At 54.6% G+C, this 15,943-nt stretch overlaps 1 protein-coding gene across 2 annotated transcripts in view; it reads right to left on the bottom strand.

Annotated features, from left to right (window-relative positions):
- CACNA1H (calcium voltage-gated channel subunit alpha1 H) overlaps positions 1-12,484 on the bottom strand; it is a 160,784-nt gene extending 148,300 nt beyond the window's left edge. For both annotated transcript variants that reach the window (XM_032125987.1, XM_032125986.1), the window contains exons 1-2: positions 12,117-12,484; positions 11,576-11,868 (exon numbers count right to left, since the gene is read on the bottom strand). In XM_032125987.1, the coding sequence (XP_031981878.1) occupies positions 11,576-11,850 (275 nt within the window). In that variant the 5' untranslated portion in view covers positions 11,851-11,868; positions 12,117-12,484. The remainder of the gene's footprint in view (positions 1-11,575; positions 11,869-12,116) is intronic.
- Between the last annotated feature and the right edge of the window lie 3,459 nt (positions 12,485-15,943).

Here is a 15,943-nt window from a genome sequence, read left to right on the forward strand (position 1 = left end):
CCTTTGGATCCTGCACACACTGGACTGCAGAGAGGGAAGAGCTCAGGCTGGGAGGCAGGAATTTGACGGGATATTTATCATCCAAAAGTGATGGGAACGCGGAGAAGGGAAAGGGGAGTTTTAGAGAGGAATGAGCAGTTCTGAGGAAGAACTTTGGGGACAACAAAATCCTGTCCGAGAATGGGAATAAGGAATGGGAATGGGGAGGGATCTGCCCCTTCTTCTGGCTGGGGACAGGTTCCGTGGAGCTTGGAGAAATCACGGAATGTTTGGGTGGGAAGGGACTTAAATCCCATCCAGTTCCATCCTCAACACCTCCCACTATCCCAGGGTTTTCCAAACTCTAGCCTTGGACACTTCCAGGGATGGGGCGGCCACGGCTTCTCTGGGAATTCCATCCCAGCCCCTCCCCACCTTCCCAGCCAAGAATTCCTTCCCAATATCCCATCCACCCCTGCGCTCTGGGAAGCCATTCCCGGTGTCCTATCCCTCCATCCCTTATCCCAAATCCCTCTCCAGCTCTCCTGGAGCCCCTTGAGGCCCTGAGATCTCCTTGCAGCTTTCCCTTCTCCGGCTGAACATCCCAAATGTTTGGTCAGCACAAAACCCCTTGAAGCTGCGGGAGAACATCCCAGGGCAGCTGGGAACATTCCGGCACCATCGCACAGGATGAGATTTTGGAATGGAGGAGGAATTCCGTGCCACTGCCAGGAGGTGCTGGAGGGAGTTGGGAAGACACCCCTGGAGCACAGCAGGCTGGGAATTCCCAAATCCTGCAGGAGAAACGATGGGGAAGAATTTTGGCTCTGGATTCTCCTCCGGGATGGCAAATTCCTGGATCATGGAATACAGCATCCAAGGGAACTGATCCCATCTGGTGTGGGGCTGAGCTCAGGCTGTTCTCCAGCTCCCAATCCCTTTACGGAATGTGGGGAAAGCCTGGAGAGATGGACATTCCGGCCACAAGGTCTTGTCCAAGCTGCTCCTTTCCAGGGGAAGTTTCTCTGGAAAAATGGGCATTTTTTATGGAATGTGGAACAAAGTCCTCCCTGTCCCACCAGGAGCCTTTTCCTCCTCTTCCCTAAAATTGATGACTTGAACTGGAAAGATTTCGACTGCCGGGAACAACAGCAGGACACGGAACTCCTTCCACATCCTCCCTTCCCAAAGTGCTTCCAAACCCTCCTGCTTCCAGGAAGGAATTTCAGGAATGGCATTGAATGGGGAAAAGGGGAGAAAAAAATCCCCAAAAATCCCCAAAATCCCACAAAACTGAACCAAAAACTTGGTTTAGGGAGAAAAATCCCAATGAATCTGAAATCCAAGCCCAGAGAATTCCCGGTGTTCAGCTCATGGCCTCTCCCATCACTGCAGCTCCAGGTGCTGATCCTGGGAATTCCCACCTCATCCACAAGGTCCGGAAAGAGGGAAAACCTCTTGGAATTTCTCATTTTCCACTTTTGGGAAACGCTTCCAACTCTTTCCAGGGAGCCCCAGCTCAAAGGGAGCCGCCAATAATCCCCTCGTGCCTCATTATCCCGCCACAAAATTCCCACTTTTCCCAGGCTTCTCTCCCACATTGCAAGGTCAGGGGGAGGGCGAGGAAAAGGAGGCAGCAAACAGCACATGGGAAGTGAGGGCTGGATTTGGGATGAAAAACTCCCCAAAAAAAGGGATCAAGTTGGGAATTTTTGGTCCAAGTATTCCCAAAAAACTCTCTGGAGTAGCACAAGGGAACACCTTTTCCCACTAAAGATTCCCTGCATGATGGAAAAAGGAGCTTTTTGTGCCCTTCCAAGGCGGTGGCCCCAGAGCCACCCAGGGATCGGTGACATCCGTTGCCATGGGAACGATATTCCCAGGAAACGCGGCTCGAGTGGAGAGGAAACCCCAGAGATCCATTAGCAACAGGTTCCCATGGCAACGGCTCCAAACTCATTAATAATTCCTCCTTCCCTGCTCCCCATCCCAAAAAAAAAACCCCAAACAACTTTTCCTGGGCCTGGGGATGGGAAAATCCTTTGGGAATTTCACAGAGGGAATGCAATGGAGAACTTCTATAACAACTGGGATTGGGATTCCTCTCCAAGCCTGGTCTGGGACACTGGGAATGCTCTGGGATACCGGGAATGCTCTGGGATAAAAGGGATGCTCTGGGACACCGGGAATGCTCCAGGACACCGGGAATGCTCTGGGACACCGGGAATGCTCTGGGATAAAAGGGATGCCCCGGGACACCGGGAATGCTCCGGGACACCGGGAATGCTCCGGGACACCGGGAATGCTCTGCTCCAGGATACCACACCCAGACAGCTCCTCCCATTCCTGCAGATCCAAGGAATCGTGGAACACCAGGAATGCTCTTCCCATCCAATCCCCTCACCCCAACTGAAAATCCATGGATTTTCCTGCTCACCACTTTTCCTGGAGTTCTGCAGACCCCGGACAAAGCTGGGATGGAGCACAGGGAATGTTGTCCCGGGACACCAACCCCCTGTGCTTTACCTTCCAGAGCCTTGGAATGGGATGTGGGAAACCGGGATCCCGCTCAGCACATCCCTAAATATTCCCTTTTAGCCACCAAAAAGCGGGAAGGAGCCGGGATCCATCCCCTGCCGCATTCCCAGGATTTATTTAACACTGGAGCTCTCCGAACTCAGAGCTCCGAAGCTTTTCCCGATGTTGGGAATCCCAAATTTCATAATCCAACCCAGGCTGGGGAATTCCGAACTGCTTGTTTTCCCCTGCCACAAGAAATTCCTATAAAACTGCGGAAAAATTCCATGTAAAAATCATTGTCACGGAGCTGCGCCGGGGATCGCCGTGAATCAGGGAAAAACAACCTCGGGAATTGTTTCAGAGCCTAAAAATAATTCCAAGCAGGAATTTTCTCTTCATGCTTGAACTAAGGAATTCCCAAGGAAATATCGAGATTCTTCCGTAATTAAGGCAAAAGGAAACCTCAAAAAATGGGAATTTTGGGATGCGAATGGAGCAGGTGGGGAGGGACGGATGATTCCCGCTCCTTTTCCTGGTGGGATCACAGCAGGCTCTGGAAATTCCCAATTTCCTTCCTTTGGGGCAGCCAAGGGTTTTTGGGATGGACACGCACAGGGAACAGATTCCACATCCTAAATTTGATCCCAATCTTCCCAATATTCCAGCAAAGGAATGCAATGGGATCAGGCCAAAGGTTTATCCACCTCTTTTCCTTGGAAAATCAATACACAGAGGGAAAGAACATAAATCCAATGGAAAATCAAGTCAAAACTTTCCCTGGATTCAGCCACTGCCGGGATCTCGGATCCAAAGGTCAAGAAAAGAAATTGAATGGAAATAAAATTCCCAACTTTATACAAGCGGCACCAGATCCCTGCTGGAATGGAATTTGCTGGAATAGAATCCTGCTGGTCAATGGAATTTTTCCAAGCAATGGCACCAAAGACATCCAATCCATAAGGGCCGAGTCCTGATCCTGCTCCAATCCCACCGGGAATATCGGTGCCCATGGAAAATCCATGGAAAAACACAACAGTCGGGGGCTTTTTCCAGCCAGAAAAGGTTGGGAAAAGTTTTCCAGCCTAAACACCGGCAGGAGAAACAGGAGGGAGGTGGACAATGCCCAGATCCCAAGCAGTGATCCCAAAAATCATTGCTAGGAAAATGGGACACCTGGATCAGATCCAAAGGGTTTGGGTCTAACAGTCGAGGAGAATATTCCATGAGCCGTATTCCAAAGGCTGGCAGGAGCTGTTGGCTCTGGCCTGGGCCTGTTTGTGACCTGGGATAAAGCAATTCCAGCCATTCCAAAGGGAAACCATTCCCTTTGGCAGGGAATTCCCTCATTGCTGCCGGTATCCCGAACTTCTCCAGCTCTCTGCAAACAGCACTCGGAAATTCACGGATCAGTCAGGCTGGAATCACATGGACCAGGATGTAAATCCAAGCACTCAGGGCCATCCCAGATAATTCCACATTTACCCAGGGTTCTTCCAACCTGGAGAGATCCCATTCCCAGGAATATTTATGGACTGCTGACAACAACACCCATAGGAAGACCAAGTTTTCCCAACTCTATTTCCCACATCCAGACTAAAGGAGCTTGGGACGAGCTCCCAGCAAAAATCTGGAGCTTTGGGAAAGCTCTTGGCTTCCCAACGCTCTGGAAAGGGCAGCACATCCCAGCATTCCGAAGGAAACAACCCCGTGGGATGCGCCAGCCAGATTGAGCTCATCCTCCTGGCAGCCCCGGCCCCGGAGCCTTTTTAGGGATGCTGGTCCAGGCGTTCCAGGGCAGACAGACTCCTGGGTTGCCCGGAGCAGCAGGAATTGTGGCTGCTTGGCACTGGATCACTCCAGGAGCCATTGGAAGGTGCAGAAACCTTGGATAACATCCAGCAGGAGCCGGGAGCAGGACACGCTGCGGGGCCAAGCGCTTTCCTTGATGTCTCCCTTTTCCCAAGTCTCCCTGTTTCCAACTCCCTGATTCCTGAGTCTTCCCATTCCTGAGATCCCTGTTTCTTGAGTCTTCCTGATTCCTGATCTCTCTGATTCCCAAGTCTCCCTGATTCCCGAATCCCCATCCCTCGAGCAAACGAGGAGCAATCCCTTTGGGATGAGATGTGCGGGAGATGCAGCAGGGCAAAAAATTCCAGGCTCCCGTCACAGGATGCGCTCCCTCTGCCTGCTCCCAGATTCACCCATCCCTTATCCCAAAGTGCTCCTCCGCACCCCGACCTGGATTCCCGTGCCAAGGCCAAGGCGGGATTTGGGGATAAGGGAATTCTTGAGGGCTCTGGGAAGGAGCTCAGAGGGAAAGTGGGAACAGAGCGGGCTCAGCTCCCTCCCGGCCATCCCAAACCAATCCCAGTGGGAATGCGGCACGCAGGGAATGCTTCAGCATCGCCAGGAGAATCCTGGGTTTTGCTAAGCCTGGTTTTAGGCCCAGTCTACAAAGACAAATCCCACTTTGGGCTGGGAACGTTCCATTCCAACCCCTCCTTTCCCTCGCAGCTGATTCCTGCTCGGCATCTGCCAAGGACAAAAGAATTCCAGCGATCCCAGGTTGTTTTCCTTGGATTCTGGAGCTGTTTGTAACAAACCCTGCCTGAAGCTCAGCCCAGGGAGCAGAGGAAGGAGCAGGGAGGGTGCAAAGCTCAGCCTAAATCCATCACCTGCCCAAAGCCCGGCTCAAACCAGGCTCTGCTTCCATCAGGCTTCCCAGGAAACGTAGAGTTAAGCCTGGCTTAAATTTGGGCCTGAAGTGACTCCAGCAGGGATGATCCTGCCTTGTTTGCCCTCGGCTCTGTCCCAAGGGAAGCTGGAGATGGATTTGGGATCTCCAGCAGGTCGGGATTAAGCAGCCCCATTCCACCCGAGCTCAGCTCCACAGGGCTGGCAGCCCTTGGAATGCGCCCTTTCCCAAACCTAATCCCAAAGAATTCCCATTTGCGGCACCAAATCCCAGATTTGGAGTTGCCTCCCGTCCTTCCCTCCCTGTCATTCCCAAGAAAAGGTGTCAGCTCCTCCTTCTCTCCAGATCCTCGGAGACAGGAGCAGAATTCCGTGCAAACAATGATGTTCTCATCCCAAATCTCCCAGGAATTTCTGGGACAGCAGGACAATCCAAACAGGCGGAGAGGATCAAAGAGTTTGGGAACAACGAGCTCCACATGAATCCCACGGGATGCTCTTCCCAAAACATCCCTGTTTGTCACATCCATCCGACATCCCTGAAGTGAGGCTCCATCCCTCGGGAATGCGACTGCTATCCCGAAAATCCACACTGCAGCTGCTGGTTCCAGCAAGATCTCCCAGGATTTTTGCTATCCGGGCAAATCCTCCCTGCCAGGACGGAGGCAAGGGATTGGGAGCAGTGACCCAGCTGGAATTCCCGGCCGGAATAGCTGCACACACACACAGACATCCCATTCCTCTGGAATTTCAGGGAAAAACAGCCAAATACTGGGAGCATTGTGAGCGCACACAATTCCCATCTGTCCATGGAAAGAGGGAAAATGAGATCCCAGAGCCGAGTGCTTCATCCGCTGCCAAATCCCTGCGCCTGCTGCAGTGCCCAGACCGGAATTTTATTTGGGAAAAAAAGAGAAAATTGTCTTTTCCAGCTGTGTTTTGTCAAAAGTTCCCCGGGCAGCTCCAGATTTCCAGGGAGGTTGGGAAGAGCCCTGGACACGGAGCTGAGCAGCCCTAATTGCCTTCCCTTGCTGCTTCAGGAAGAGGATTGGGAATTCTCCTGGAATTCACTCCGAGGTGGGATCGTGGAGTAACCCTGGAGCAACTTCCCTCCTATCCCAGGCAGGGAAATATTCCCTCCAAAGGGTCTTTTCCTTCGAATCCCAGGGATTAAGGGATTGGCCCCAAGCAGCAGCTGCTGCCTTAAGAATTAAAGGCAAAATCTGAGCTTCCAACATCTGTGTAAATATCCGGAACATATTCCCTGCATGAGGAATTCCAGCCTTGGAATGCTGGGCAGGCACTCCAGGGGATGGAACTGGGAGGGATAAACTCACCTGGGAGGCTTTGGATGGACATCCCTGGGATTGCTCCTGAATTTACGGCAGCCCAAGGAGATCCCAGACCAGGGAAATCCAAGGAAAACGTGGAGTGGGCAGCAGGAATTCCTATCTGTGGCAGGAATTGGGAAACAAATCCCAAATCCATGCAAACACAGGGAGAAAATCCTGATTCCCGGTTCATTGGCTGCACACAGGAGTGATCCTGGTTGTTCCCATGGAATTATTCCAAACACAGTGCTTGGAGCTTGGGAGAGTCAGGATTTGGCTCCCAAGGGATCAGCCCGAGCCCCCCAACACAAAGCCAAGGGAAAGCTGAGCTTAAATCTAATACAAATCAATCTAATCCCATTTTTTCCATCTAAAGATTCCCTAAAAACCAGCAAAATATCCCAGAGAAAACATCCACAGAAAATTTGGGATCCCACTGCCCAAACTCCATCCCTAGGGATGAGCTGGAGCCTCGGAGCTGCTGCATTTCCCAGCAGAGTTCAACTCCTGGGATCTGCTGCTCCACACTTCCAAGGAATTTGCCATCCCGACACGCTGGAAAACACCCCTGGAATCAGGGTCCCGGCCTCTTCCCACTTCCAGAGGGAGTCCCGCGACTCCCGGGATGGTGCCAGGAATCCTTTCCTTCCCTCCTACCCGCTTTTTCCACAGGCTGCTCCATGTTTTCCCGGCAATGCTTCTCCTGGGAGGTGCCAAACAAGGATTGGGATGAAGATTCCCAATGCATTTGGCAGGAGAGGGGTGGGATAAGCGCGGATTAAAGCCGAGCTTTGCTGCTAAAGCTCCTCCAGTCTTATCCGAGAGCGATCGGCTGAAGGTGCTCCAAGTGATGGAGCTCAGCCACGCTCACTTCCAGCCACAAAATTCCCAAATCCCAAATTCCCTGAGGCAGAGAACAGCAGGGGATGAGGAGAATTCTCGGGAAGCAATTCCCGCCCGTGCCAGGCCAACAGCTCAGCCCAGCAGGAGGAAGAAGAGGAAGCAGCCGAGTTCAAAGCGCAGGAGCTGCTCCAGTTGGCCCCAAATCCCTTTTTTCCAGCATCCAGGCTCTGGGGAATGCTGGAATGAGCACCCAGGATGGCACCGGGGATGTTAGGCCTGGCTTAACCAGCGAGGAGCACTTTAGGAAGAGGAATTTAACAAATAAAGCCCAGCTTTGCTGCGAGCAGAGACTTGGCCCAGCAAGAGCAAAGCCAAGAAACCAGCTGGGATCAAAGAGCTCCATTTTCCAGGGAATATAAATCAGGAAAGCCCCCAAATTCCAGCCCTTAAGGAATCCTGGAGTGTTTTCAGGACTAAAGAACCAAAGTCGGTCTGGCTTTAGCAAAGCCAGGCTTGGAAGCAGACTCCCAGTGCCGCACCTCCCATCCCAGTGACAGCCCATTTTCCCAGTTTTCCAGAGAAAAAACCCCTTGCAGATGTCCTGGGATGGATTCAAAGCTTCCCTCCACATTGGAGCAGCTCCGGGGTCACATCCACGACCCAAAACCCCGGGAGACGCTTCCGACCCTTCCCGAGGCACGGGGATATCCAGGGATTCACCGTTCCCTTGAAAAAGCAGCAGCAATCCCAAAGATTCAAGGGAACCCCATGTGACGCTCCAGGTTTCCATGGATCCACTCGGGAAAAGGCAGGGAATGACCCCGAGGGGTGGCAAACCCCAAATCCTGCCGCGCCACCCGACGGGAACAAAACGCCACCCACGGCCCTCCAGAAATAAACCCACGTAGGAGATCTGGGCCTGAGGAAAACAGGGAAGTTTGCTTCCAATTTTAGGTGGGTTTGGAAAAAAAAAACCAAACGGGAAATTCAAAGCACAGCAGGGAAACAGAGGGAAAACGCACCCGGATTTGAGGGGAAATCGGACTTTGGTCGTGGCTCGTATCCCGAAAGATGATGTTGGGGCTGTTTGCTTGCTGTGATCCATGATTTTGGGGTGGGAATTGGGATTGGAGGTGACCCCGGAGCTCGGGAAGAGATTCCTGCGCTCAGCAAATCCAGGGAATGACACTGCACAGCCTGGAAAAGTGCCCCGGAGTCTCCTCCTTGGATTAATTTAATTAACACATTCCTTGTTAGTGCTCCCACCCCGTCCAAAATCAACCCCTGCCAGAGCTTTTCCTTGAGAATTCCCAAGCTGGAATATTTATTAACCCAAACCTCTGGAAGCAGAGGGGGAGGGAGAGCAGGATCCTTCCCAGGATCCTTCCCAGGCCGTTCTCAGCATTCCCAAGGTTATTAAAAACCCTGAAGCGCCGCTCTTCCATCTGCCCACTCCCCGTTTTCCCGCTGATGCCTCCGGCTGGGAATGCTCCCCGGGAATGCTCCCGGCTCCGTAAGCTGATCCCGCCCCACCTGTCCCCTCCAGAACCCGGCTCCAGCTTTTTTTAGCCATTCCTAAGCCTCCCAGTGACCCCTTCCTGGATAAGCTCCACACAAACCACGTTTTTTGGGAAGATTCCCACCTGCGCTGGGCCGCAGGGCTGGGATAGCTCCGATTCCCAGAAATATTTGGAATATTTTCTGGAATAAGAACCTGGCAGCTCTCGGAAAAGCTGGGTTGGAAAGGGAGATCCCCACGGGATGTATGGGATGGAAGCAGTTGGAATTTTGGGTGCTGAGGTGCGGAATGGCACATCCAAAGGCAGCTCCGTTCCCAGAGAATCCTGTGGGATTGGCCACAAGGAGCTGCTGGAAAGTGGCCACTGGAATGGCACAGGAGGAGCATTCCCACACCGGGAAGCACAGGGAGAGGTGGGATACGGGAACTGGAGGGCGCGGAGCGAGATTTCCTCCCTCTTCCCACAGAAGAAATCCCAGTGGGAGCAACGACAACTTCCCAAAAAAGCCCCATCCCATGAGGACACTTTGGGAAGTTCCTTGGATTTAGGAGCCTCCCAGTCCCATCCCTCCCTTCCATAAATCCTAAGGCAATCCCAAGCCTCGTTTTCCTGCTTTATGGATTTGTGCTTCGGGAAGGGTGGGAAGAGTCTCCCAACCCACCCAGGCAGGAACCCCTTCTGTGGGATCTTTTCCCTCTGGAAAAAACTCCTGGGAATTCCAGCCCTCACCACACGGATCCACCTGTGCTCCTCCTCAAATCCCCTCATCCAGCTGCTTCCCGAGTGTCCCACTCCATGGGGTTTTTCCCAAGATCCCGGTTTCCAGCTGCCTCTGGTCCAACACACCGCCAGCACCTGAGTGAGACACGGATCCCAAAAATCCCAACCAGCTCTTCCCAAAAAATTGAATGGAAAGATTAGATTGTGTAGACTGGGAAAACGGGAATAAATCCCAGCACGGAGCTCATCCCTCCTGCTGCGACACCTCGGGAGCTCTGCTCTGCTGCAATCCAAGCACACCAGCACTGAAATCCAGGGAATTCTATGGAATTCCTGCTTGCCTGCTAACAGTCCATCCCCATTTCCAGCTGGTGTTTTGTTGGATGGGGAAGTTTGGGAAAGGAACGTGCTCCGCTGGGAATTCCCAAAGGGAAAATCCAAGCCCAGCCCGAGCTCCGGCAGCAGGAGCACACCTGAACCCTCTCCCAACAAACCCGCCTTGGAATCCTCGTCCTGCCAGTGGCACCAATTTCGGGAATGCCAAACCCAGAGACTCCCCCAAATCCAAAGGAAATGACTTTTCCCTCCCACAAGCTCCCAAAGTTTTCCTGGATTAAGGAATAAATCCATCCTGACTCACTCGCAGCTCTGACTGAACACAGTGCCCTCCCCAAGCCCTTCCAAGGCCGGCTCCATCCTGCTTTTCTTACGGAATTATCATTCCATGGGATATTTAAGCATCAGCTCCTTGTCTACTCCTCCTTCCCACCCTTGCACGTCCGAGTTCCCCCTCAGGGCTGGAAATCCCAACTGCAAAATTCCATATTTCGTGCAAACCTCCACTGAACAAAAGGAAACCCAAATCCCTAAAAATCGTGGGCTTTTCCCTCTGGTTATTCCTCCAGCTCCCAGCCCGAGGCGGCATTCCCGGGAGGATTGTGCAATTCCTGGTGCTGGGGAGAACAAGGAATTTCTATGGGGAACTGAGGCAGATCCATAATCACCCTATTAATAAATAATGGGATTAATAGCAGGAGAGGGGGATTGGGGGCAGGGGAAAAAAAAGCAGGAATTCTCCACACAACGCCCATGCTAAAAGCTCACTTCCCAAAGATTCTCGCCACGCACCGACAACTCCCGCTCACACCCAGCATTCCGGGGAAAATTCCATCTCCTGGATGTCACGACCGAGAGGAAAACGCCGCTGGATTATTGTTTAACATTCATAAAGCGAGTAAAGGACACCGGCAACGGGGTGGATTTAGAGGATTCACTGTTCCCGTCCTTCCCTGCAACTTGCAGGAGAACAAAAGCGGAGGGGACTTTTCGGGAATACAGGCATGTGCCTTTCCCAAAGCAACTCCAGCTCCCATTTTTTCCACGTCGGGAAAGCTCCCGTGCACCGCCGGCTCTTACATAAACACGGAGGGGCTGAACCCCCCCGCCCGGCACCCCATAAACACAAGGTCGCCTTTGGAATTCCGCTGCTTCCCACCCCAGCGAGCCACGAGTGGAGTTTCGGGATTTTTTTCCCGCTGGGAATATCGGGGGGGCCGCGGTTCCGCACCCCCCGAGCGGCTCCGTGCTGCCCGTCCCGGCCACTCGCGCGGTGCCGCTGCGGGACCTTGGCGTGTCCCGAAGAACGGGGGGACACGGCGGACGCGCTCCCTGCGTGTCCCGAAAAACGGGGGGACACGGCGGACGCGCTCCCTGCGTGTCCCTAAAAAAGGGAGGACACGGCGGACGCGCTCCCTGCGTGTCCCGCTGCCACCAATCCCTCTCGTCCCCCTCTCCGGACCGGGATTGGGGACACACCGAGGACACGCCGGGCACCGCGGGGGCTCCGAGCGCTGCCGGAACCCGGGGACGCGCAGCTCTGCCGGGATGCTCCGGCCACGGGGAGGGAGGGTCCCGGGGGGTATCTCGGTGTCCCGAGGGGTATCCCGGTGTTCCCGAGGGAAAGGATATGGATTACAGACCAGCCTGAGGCACCAGCTGCGCGGGCGGGTGGTTTGCTTGAGGCAGAAGAAAGCGGTGGGTGCCAGCGCCGGGTACGGCACCTGCTCCTCCTCCTCGGAGCCCAGCTCGGCGGGCGGCTCGCGGCCGGGGGAGCCGCTGCTCGAGCCGGAGCCGCTGCCGGAGCCGGTACCGGCATCCTCGGGCGGCTGCTCGGGGCGGCGCGGCGCCGTGATGGGCACCCGCACCTCGGCCGGGCGCGGCTCGCGGCTGTCGCCGGCGCTCATGGTCGCGGCCAGCAGCACCTGCGGGCGAGGGCAGCGGGTCAGGGCTGTCCCCTCCCCGCTACCGGGGATGCTCCGCCGGGTCCCAGCGCTCCAGCCACAACAAAGGCGGGCGGGGGGAGGTCGAGCCTCCGCCCGGGCGCGGCCGCTCCCGCCCCCCGGCGAGCTGGGGGTGCCCCGCACCCTTCGGGGACCCCCTGGCAGACCCCCTGGCGGAGCTTTCCGGCGTTTTAGCTGGGGGGATGGCGGATTATTGGGGGGTGTCCTACCTTAGCGGGGCGGAGCGCGGTGTCCCCAGGGGCATAGCCGTGCCTTGCAGCTCACATGGGACCGGCGACAATCGCAGCTCCCGGGGGTGCCGGAGCCCCCCCCCACCCCCCAGGCACGGCGGCACCCCCAAAATCCAGCGGGGAGGAGCGGGGGGGGGGAGGCTCTGGGGCTCGGCGTGCGGCGGCCGCCCGCGGGGATGGAGGATGGAGGAAGGCTGGGGAAGAAGAGGAGGAGGAGGAGGAAGACGAGGAGAGGTGGAGGCGGCGGGGGCCCTTCCCGAGCCTCTCCCGACGGTAAATCCCAAGGAGCGAGGAGGAGGAGGCAGCAGCTCCGCCGAGCTTCGCCCGTGCCCAACAGGAAACTTCGGATTTACCGGGGGAGGAGGGAGAGCGAGGGGAGGGGAGAGCGGGGGCGGCGGGGGCGGGGGCCGGGAGGAGCCGGGGCAGCCCCGGCGGGGCGGGCCGGGGGCGGGGGGGGCCGGATCGCCCCTTCCCCCGCCTTTGTTCGGGCTGCGGGCGGCGCTGGGGGACGGGGGGGGTCACCCATGGGTGGGGGGAGGGTGCGGGACGGGTGACCCATGGGTGGGGAGCAGCGAGGTGGGGACCCCCCCAAAGCAGCGCCGGGAGGGCGGAGAGGACTCGGAGCGGGTTTGGCCCCGCTCCATCGTGCCAAGCTGCGCGGCTCCGGGCACCCCAAAAAGGGGGGGGACACCCCCAAAAAAGGGGGGGATGCGCCCCTAAAATGCGGGATGGATCCCAAAAAGGTAGATGGATCCCAAAAAGGAGGATGCACCCCCAAAAAGGGGATTCCCCCCCCCCCCGCCGGCGCTCCCGCAGCCCCCCGGATTCGTTGGTTTGAATAAAGAATTGAGCCCAGGTTGGAGGTAGGAGCGGTTTAATAACTGAGCTCGGCTCTAAGCTCGGCTCTAAGCTCGCTGAGCAGCTCAGCTGTTCAAGGGCTTAACTCCCAGGGATCCCAAGAAACTCCCAGGGATCCCAAGAAACGGCTCAGGTAAAGTCCTCCCAGGCACCAGCCCTTGAAACTCCGCTCGGGAAGTTTTACTCCTTGGAGTTCCTTGGAATTCCATGAATTATCTCAGGATCCAGGGCAAGTTGGGGGGTGCGGGGTTGGGAACTGAAATCCGGGAGCGGATGCGTTCCCCTCCCCTGGAATGTTTTAAGGAGTGTGAGTTCATTATCCAGCAGCACATTCCATTTGCAGATGTAGCTCCCGATGTTCTTCCCGGTTAATAACTGGGAATTGATTGGAAAAGAGAGGTCAGGCGGCTTTCAGAGCACACAAAGCCCAGCCTAATGGGGCTCCCGAAGAGCTGCGCTTCCATCGGCAATTCCAAGGGTGGTTTTATGGGAATTCTGCAGGTTGGGATGAACAGGGTGTGGCGAGTTTAGTGTGCGACAAAAAAAGGGAAAAGCCCCGAAAAGCAGGAGAGAGTGGAATGGGAAAGAGCTCAAAGATCAAATCCAAGCATTCCCAAAAATTCATCAGGATGATCCAACCTGTCTGCAGGGGCTCCCTGTGGGAATGTCACCGGGATAGGAGAGGAGGGAAGGGAAGGGAAGGGAAGGGAAGGGAAGGGAAGGGAAGGGAAGGGAAGGGAAGGGAAGGGAAGGGAAGGGAAGGGAAGGGAATCGTGCAAAGCAGGGATCGCACTGGAGATTCCCCACTTTTCTCCCAGTTACTTAGGACAAATCCTAAATTACCGAGGGAAGACATGGCTGGGAATTGGCGGAGCTCTTCTGGAGTCTCCCACTCTGGAATTCTCCAGCTCAGGAAAACGACCTTTGGAGGGAGAACAGGAGCTTGAGTAAGACAGGAACTGGGGAAGGAGAGGCCAAGCGACACCTCCTGACCCCATCCCAAAGGCAGGCAATGAAATTCCCGGCTTTCCAGTGGGGGGTCAGGAGAGCAGGAGGCTCCCGGGAGTGTTGAATCCATCCTTGAATCCATCCCTCAATCCATCCTCGAATCCATCCCTCAATCCATCCTCGAATCCATCCCTCAATCTATTCTTGAATCCATCCCTCAATCCATCCTTGAATCCATCCCTCAATCCATCCCCAATCCATCCCTCAATCCATCCCCAATCCATCCCTCAATCCATCCCCAATCCATCCCTCAATCCATCCCCAATCCATCCCTCAATCCATCCCTCAATCCATCCCTCAATCCATCTCCAATCCATCCCTCAATCCATCCCTCAATCCATCTCCAATCCATCTCCAATCCCTCCCTCAATCCATCCCTCAATCCATCCCTCAATCCATCCCTCAATCCATCTCCAATCCATCTCCAATCCATCTCCAATCCATCCCTCAATCCATCCCTCAATTCATCCCTCAATCCATCTCCAATCCATCCCCAATCCATCTCCAGCCCATCTCCAATCCCTCCTGCAATCCCTCCTCGGAGCTGTTGTGCTTATGGAAAGGAGCCCACACTTTCCTGGCACAGGGATTTACTCCCTCCTGTAATTCCTGAGGATCCCACAAGGAGTTGGGAAGAGCTGGGCAGATCCTGCTCCGTTTATTCCGGAGCTCATTCCATTGGGTTGGAATTAATTACGTTTTTCCCACCTGGACACCTTCCACTATCCCAGGTTGCTCCAAGCCCCATCCTTGAACACTTCCAGGGATTTGGCTGTAGCAAGGATCCTCCTCATCATTTTGGAATTCTCTTTCCCAGAGTCAGGAATCCCAAAAGCTTGGGAAGCAACATGCCTAAGATCCCCACACAATTCCCTTCCCTTCCCCACGGATTTTGCCTCATCCCAGCCCTTCATCCCACATCCCTCCTATTCCGGCGGCATTCCCACAGAGAGCCACTGCAGACGGCTTGGATCATCCCGATGAATTTTTGGGAATGCTCGGATTTGATCCTTGAGGTCTCTTCCATCCCAACCAGAGGAGCTGTGGCTGCTCCATCCCGGGAATGTCCCGGTTGGATGGGGCTTGGAGCAGCCTGGGATAATGGGAAGTGTTGGAACCGGATGATTTTTAAGTCCCTTCCCACCCAAAGCATTCCATGATTCCATCATTGCAAACAATTCCGTGTTTCTCTCCACATTCCAACAACAGCAGGAATTTCTTCCCAGGATTTAGCAAGAATTCCCTCTCCATAAAGTCCCCTCTTAGGTGTTAGGGAGGAATTTTCCATGGAGAAATCCACCAAGAATTCCAAGGATTACAAAGACTTGAAGTCCTCCCTAAATCCTGAAGAAAACCGGGATAATCCCTCAATCCATCCAAAACTTTTGAGACTGAGTCCATCCTTGTGTTGTATCCTCCAGGAAAACATCATGAATCCAGGAAAACCTCAATTTTTGGGAGCCAGAATTCCCTAAAAACCTTTGGCACCATTTCAGCAGGATCGGGATTTCCATTCCCAAATCCTGCCCTCGCTTCGCTGTCTCCCCTCTCCAGCTGAACATTCCCAAATCCCTCATCCAAGGAAAGTTTCAACCCCACAGATTTTGGGCGGGCTCAAAAATTCCATAGCGGCTTTTCCCGGGATTCTCCACTTGGATTTCTTTATTCCCATCCCTTGTTCAGACTTGGGAAATATCCAAATTCTTCCCAATAACTGGAAAATATTCCCCAAATTCCACTGCTCAGCTCTGCCTTCCCACGTTTTAGGGTTGAATCCATGCTGGGAAGAGATGATTCCCATAAAAAAGCTTGGAGAAAAAGAATTCCCATGGGAATTCCATGCTGAGCAACAGCCCCTGGAAGCAGGAGAGGAGCTCCAGGATGGCAGCAACATTCCCTGAATTCCTGACAAAGTTTTCTGGGATCATGGGATCGTTTGG

This window comes from Corvus moneduloides, chromosome 16 (genome assembly GCF_009650955.1).
Source record: "Corvus moneduloides isolate bCorMon1 chromosome 16, bCorMon1.pri, whole genome shotgun sequence".
Taxonomy (NCBI): Eukaryota; Metazoa; Chordata; class Aves; order Passeriformes; family Corvidae; genus Corvus; species Corvus moneduloides.